The sequence below is a fragment of the Solanum lycopersicum genome, chromosome 9 (assembly GCF_036512215.1).
Source record: "Solanum lycopersicum chromosome 9, SLM_r2.1".
In the NCBI taxonomy this organism is placed as follows: Eukaryota; Viridiplantae; Streptophyta; class Magnoliopsida; order Solanales; family Solanaceae; genus Solanum; species Solanum lycopersicum.
This window is the reverse complement of record NC_090808.1, coordinates 58574712-58580574: the sequence shown is the minus strand read 5'-3', so window position 1 is coordinate 58580574 and position 5863 is coordinate 58574712. Positions and strand designations below refer to the sequence as shown.

General features: G+C 38.6%; 2 protein-coding genes across 2 annotated transcripts; one reads left to right on the top strand and one right to left on the bottom strand.

Moving 5' to 3' along the window:
* Nucleotides 1–1221: 1221 nt before the first annotated feature.
* LOC101245880 (photosystem II reaction center Psb28 protein) lies at nt 1222–2784 on the top strand. Its single transcript, XM_004247082.5, has 2 exons — nt 1222–1431; nt 2173–2784. Exons 1-2 carry the CDS (start codon nt 1359–1361, stop codon nt 2640–2642), a joined length of 543 nt encoding a protein of 180 aa, XP_004247130.1. The 5' UTR covers nt 1222–1358; the 3' UTR covers nt 2643–2784.
* Nucleotides 2785–2871: 87 nt separating this feature from the next.
* Nucleotides 2872–5658, bottom strand: LOC101255239 (subtilisin-like protease SBT1.2). The gene has a single exon (XM_004247264.5). The coding sequence runs from the start codon at nt 5543–5545 to the stop codon at nt 3041–3043; it is 2505 nt and encodes an 834-aa protein (XP_004247312.3). The 5' UTR covers nt 5546–5658; the 3' UTR covers nt 2872–3040.
* Nucleotides 5659–5863: the final 205 nt, after the last annotated feature.

The following is a 5863-nucleotide window of genomic DNA, read 5'->3' as shown; positions in this document are numbered from 1 at the left end:
TTAAGTTTAAGCCTAAGTTTGACTTTAGTCAACATCCTGAGTAAATGCGCTCGAAACGAGAATTCCGTCAGCGCAGTAGTTTCGGAATATCAATTTTGGTCTAGATTGACCCTCCTTTTGTGTCCCGAGGTTTTCAATATTTTTTTGAGCCCACTCTTAAGATGACATTTGAGTGTGGGACCCACTTTTTATCAAGATGACCTTGTATGGAAATTCCGACTGTGCCATTGAGTCAAGAATATCAAATTGGGTATACTAATTAAAACTATAGATATATGACGTGAAGAAGAACTTAGTTCCTCAGTGTGATAGTCTTACATACTTGAAAGAACAAAAGTTCATGAGAGGAATTTGATGGAGGCTTGAAACCCTAGGTCTTGCTCTTCTATAGTCTTGCTCTAAGTTTTGTAGAAGAATAAGAGTATATCATGATATACTCTACAAATAAATGCTAAAACATTGAGATTTAATAAGAAAAAGACATAAATTATCTCGAAAAACTCATGATGGGTCATGTCCATAAGGACCATCCACGACTCGTGGAGTCACTTCTCATATAGTGAATTCTGAAATTGAGGTTGACTAACGACTTTCAAGATCGAGTTCACAGGACCTTCTATGGCTCATGGAAATTAGACTAAATGTTACATCTTTGATCTCATTGACCTCATTCATGACTTGTTGATGCTGGTCGTGGAAATTCGTACTAAAATTTTAGGTTGGATTTATGCTAAGTGCTAAGTATTCATAGGTTCGAAATTTAATGTATTAAAATATCTCCCATTTCAAATCATCCATCATCGAATGATAGGCAAGTTAGGGTGGCTAACTCAACTAGTTTCTCCAAACTTAACTTCTATAGAGGTCATAACCTTAAGAAAGAAGACACAAGCATGAACATTTCGAGACAAAAGCATATGTGTTGAATCTAAAATGAGAGAAGTACTCTTAGCTTCACAATATCTTCATCATAAGGAACGAACAAGTGATAATATCTCGCTTTTAATGCTCAACTCTCACATATTGACAATTGGGTCACTAAGCCGCAAACTCAATAATGTTTTTTTTATCATCCCGGGTACATCTCCAAGGGTGAATAGAATAACATATACAAAAACAGATTTTCTTATTGGGCTAAACTATTGTCCAGCCCATGTTTTTGAGAAAGTTTTTAGCCCAATTCCAATATAGAAAAATTTGGCGGGAGTGTATTGTAATGGTGGTTGGCTCAAAAATACACAGTATGGGTAAGCTAATCTAAACAAGTGAGTGGCTGTCATTGTTACAACCAGACTCAACACATTCATCATCTGTTTTTAGTCTATTCTCTCTCCTCCATACTACATTCTCTGTCTCTAATGGCGACTCTTCAATCTCTCGCATTTTCCCCTGCACTTTCTCACACTACGCATCAGCCTCGCTCTCTTCTCGGTATGTAACCAAATCTGTTTATCTAATGATGTATCAGTGATTTTGTCAGATGTGTATCGGAACTCCAAATGTAGTACGCTTACTATAGGTGTGGATTTGGGTTCAATTCCCAGTGTATAATAAACCCTTTTTTCAATACTTTTCCTTTCATAAGAAACAGGTTTGAAAATGTTTGTTTTGCTATAAATCATTTTAAATTAAGATCAAGGGTAAAATTAGCATTTTTAACTTCACTTGTTACTAAATATAAAAGGAAATTTTACGTAAAATCTCATAGTGCTAAGACTTAATTATATGATATCTCTATTTTTTTTTATACAAATTGCAAAAATTCCAAAAAATTTAAGGATTTCGGATACATCACCCAATGTCCTGATTTCAAATACATCACTCAATGTCCCGATATATAGTGTCTCAATTTTGGATACGTCACTCAACGTTCAATACATCGCGTCCGAATAATACATTACCTTTGTTGATACAAGATACACCTATACTGATATATAGCTCAACATCCCGATACATTGCGTAAGAGTGATGTATTCGAGAATATGAGAGATTTTGTAATTTTTTCAATTGGCAGAGAATATGGTAAAATAAGTTGTGTATCTATGTATTTTTCCAATATAGAAATGTGTCGTTCTTTTTGAAATTGATTGAAAATTTGGGAAGGAGGGAGTAGTATATTAGTGAACATAGTTGATCAAAATTGATAATTGTTGTTTGTGTCATGTACTGTAGGAATAGCATCAAGGATAGTTCATCAAAGTTCAGGTTCTTCATTCAATGGCCAACGATTGTGCCTATCCCGTTCGCGTTTTGCTACCGATATCCAAAACAAGAAAATGTCCAGACTATGTATAGTGATGGTTCAACCAAAAATTCAGTTCATACAAGGAACTGATGAGCAAACAATACCAGATGTGAAACTAACAAAGTCAAGGGATGGAACAAATGGTATGGCTATATTCAGGTTTGATCAACCCTCCGTATTTGATTCATCTGGTGAAGTAGGGGATATCACTGGATTCTACATGATTGACGAAGAAGGGGTTCTAACGTCAGTTGATGTCAATGCTAAGTTTGTTAATGGAAAGCCTGCAGGAATTGAAGCTAAGTATATTATGCGGACTCCACGAGACTGGGATAGGTTCATGAGATTTATGGAGCGGTATGCTAATTCAAATGGTTTGCAGTTTGTTAAAAGTTGAGATTATATTGTATGTTTTCTTTTGCCTCACCAATTTCTTGATATTTTTGTCTTTCATACTGGTTTATGAGTAATTTAGTTCAAAAGGTGTAAACTTGAGAAAATTCCTCACTCCATTTACAGTTAGATGTTACTTTTGATCATTTGGGATGCTTCACTTTCAAGTCCAAGCGCAAACTCGCGCTTTGTCTAATCTATTTATGCATATTAATACTTCTTAACATTGTGGAAACACATTTACTTAGTAAAAACACAAATCATTGCAATGATTATCGATCATTTCTTCTTTGTGGAAAGATAAAGTGTATCTGCTCTAACATCAATTTATAATGTGATGTGAAATTCCTAATTGAAAATTTTGAACCAAGACAATGAAATATATGGTGCTTGTGATAGTGATCACTTCATTGATGCCCATGTGACGGAAATAGGACTCCTAACTTTCGTGGCTTTGTTTCGTACACCTAACCATGTCAATTGCCCCTCTGCGAAGCTCATCCTTTTAGACTCTATTTTCTTTCGTGATATAAACCAAACTCTATAGCTTAAGCTTTGATTCACATGTTTAAATATCAGACGGCGTGGCTTCACTCTCACTTTGACTCCCTCAGGTGCCACAACGTCAACTGAGTAAGTAGAATTAGGGTTCCCCACATTTGTTACTCTCCTCTTGATCATCTTTCTAGTCATTCCTTTCCTGAAAGTTATTGAAATCGAGGGGTAATTTAGGCTGAAACCCCTGTTCTTCTGTAAAATGTCATGGCAGCTTACATTCCTATGAGTAATGCTGAAGACTTCAGAATTTCTGTATCCGATAGTGCAAAGATGAGTGATATATTCATCAACCTGGATGTCATATATCAATCCAGGATCAATGGCTCTTCCGGGGTTCACTTGTCCAGCTCCAGCTGCAAAAAATTTAGCTGGTGCATCTCCATCCATGATTGGTTTTCCCAAATGATCAGCTGTATCTGCAGTGGTCACTAATGCGGATCTTATTGCTGCTGGAGTCCATTTAGGATGAGCTGAATGGAGCAATGCGGCAATTCCACTCACATGAGGACACGCCATTGAAGTCCCTGACATAACAGTGAAATTTACTCTTCGTGAATCCTCGGGAAGACCACTGGGGCCTAAGTTTTGTGGCCATGCGGCAATTATGTTTACCCCTGGAGCAATCAAATCAGGTTTGAGAATTGAAGGATCAGTATAGCTTGGCCCCCTTGACGAAAACTGAGCTACTGCAGGTGCTCTAGACTTTCCTATTACCATTCCTCCAAATAGGAATCGAGCTGTTGGTCTTTTTGTTGAGTTCAGGTAGTTTTGTAATTGAATTGATTCATCGAAGCCAATCAACGTTGCCGGGAGGACATGGACATCGACAGAATCTTCCTCCAAATTTATTGCTGTATTTGCTAAGATCATGGCAGCACCACCTGCCTCCTTCACAACCTGGCCTTTTTCTGCCCTTCCATTGACTCCCCTATCACACACAACCATTTTCCCTCGGACTTGTGCTTTTGATAGCGTTCCTCTCAAGCAAAATTCACTTCCCTTGTCCTTATCTCTGATATAAACGATCTCAAGACTCTTCCGAGAGCTAGGAACTTTCTTCCCAGGGTACAAAGATTCTCCGTACAGGAACTTTCCATTGCCTAACTGAACTGATGCTGGAAATCTCCTGTCAAGTGTGCTAGCACCAATAGTGGCAATCCAAGGAGCACCGTTGGCTACTGAACTTTGGATTGGTCCATTATTCCCTGCTGCACATATAACTGAAATTCCATGCTCCATGGCTCGGAAACTTCCAATGGCAATCGTATCATCATAAAGTGGAATAGGGAAGCCACCAAGTGAGAGTGACAATATGTCTACTCCATCTCTGATGGCTACATCCATTGCTGCAAGTATATCAGAGCTGTAACAACCACTGAACCAGCATACTTTATATATCGCAATGTGGCCACCGGGGGCCATCCCTCGAGCCTCCCCTGCTCCATTTCTGAGCACCCCAGCCAATGGAACTGTAGCTCCTCCAGCAGTGGATGCTGTATGTGTACCATGGCCATGGGAATCCCGTGGCGACACATATTCCTCCACTGCATCTGGTGACGATGTCATTGAAGCCACACGATGTCCTTTTCTGAAAAACCTCGCACCAATAAGCTTGCGATTGCAACTAGAAGAATTAAAATCCTGTCCTCCTTGGCAAATACCCCTCCACTTCTGTGGAGCAGGTGGCATCCCATGATCATCAAAACTTGGACTTTCTGGCCAAACTCCAGTATCCAACACTCCAATAATCGCCCCTCGACCAAATCCAGACTTCAACCAAGCTCCTTCTCTCGTCGGACTTAATCCCAAGAACTTATAGGAATAAGTGGTCTGAACTTCAAGCCTCCTCTCAGCACGTATCGATAACACATCCTTACATTCCCTTAACAACTCAACCTCATCTTCAGTGAGCCGAGCTGCAAAACCTTCCATCGCAGAATGGTAAGAGTACAAAAGACGAGAAGACGAGTCTTGTTCTCCAGAGGAAACTGCTTTTGCAAGGAAAGAAAAGTGCCATTGTTGTTTAGAGCTAAAAGGGGTTCTTGTTGCTCCATGTGGATGCAACTGAACTATATAAGTTTGCAAATCTTGAGCTTGTATGCAAACAAAACACAGTAAAAGACATAGACATGAGAATGATTGAGTACTGTATCCCATCGAAGAGTGCATATTTGTTAGAAGAATGAATGTGGGGTATTTGAAGAGAATTGAAATATGAGTGTTGAAGAAGAAACTCGTGAAATTTATGAGCTCTTCCTCACGAGTATCATTAAAAGTGAGAGAGGAGCTGATGGTTTTGCTAAGATTTTCACGAGACATTTGAAGAAAGGTTTCTGTGTTTTTGTTCATTTAATAGATTCATGATTTGTTACACAACAAAGACACCATTAATTTATACTCATCAGGCGCCAAACTTCACCATCTTAGCTCTCAGTTTCTGCAGCAGCATTCAATTAAGTCACGCCACGCTTAGCTCCCTTGCAATGAAATGACGGCTCTATATTCTCCCCCGTTTGGCCACGTGAGATGAAATCATGAAATAAAGTTTTGTTTGAACATGTAAGTTTTTTTGTTCATCAGCATAAAATCTCACCCGTTATTAAAATTGTCCAATTTTTTTTAAATACAATTTAGAACTATGAGTATAATACACTGTCATAAAGCTAT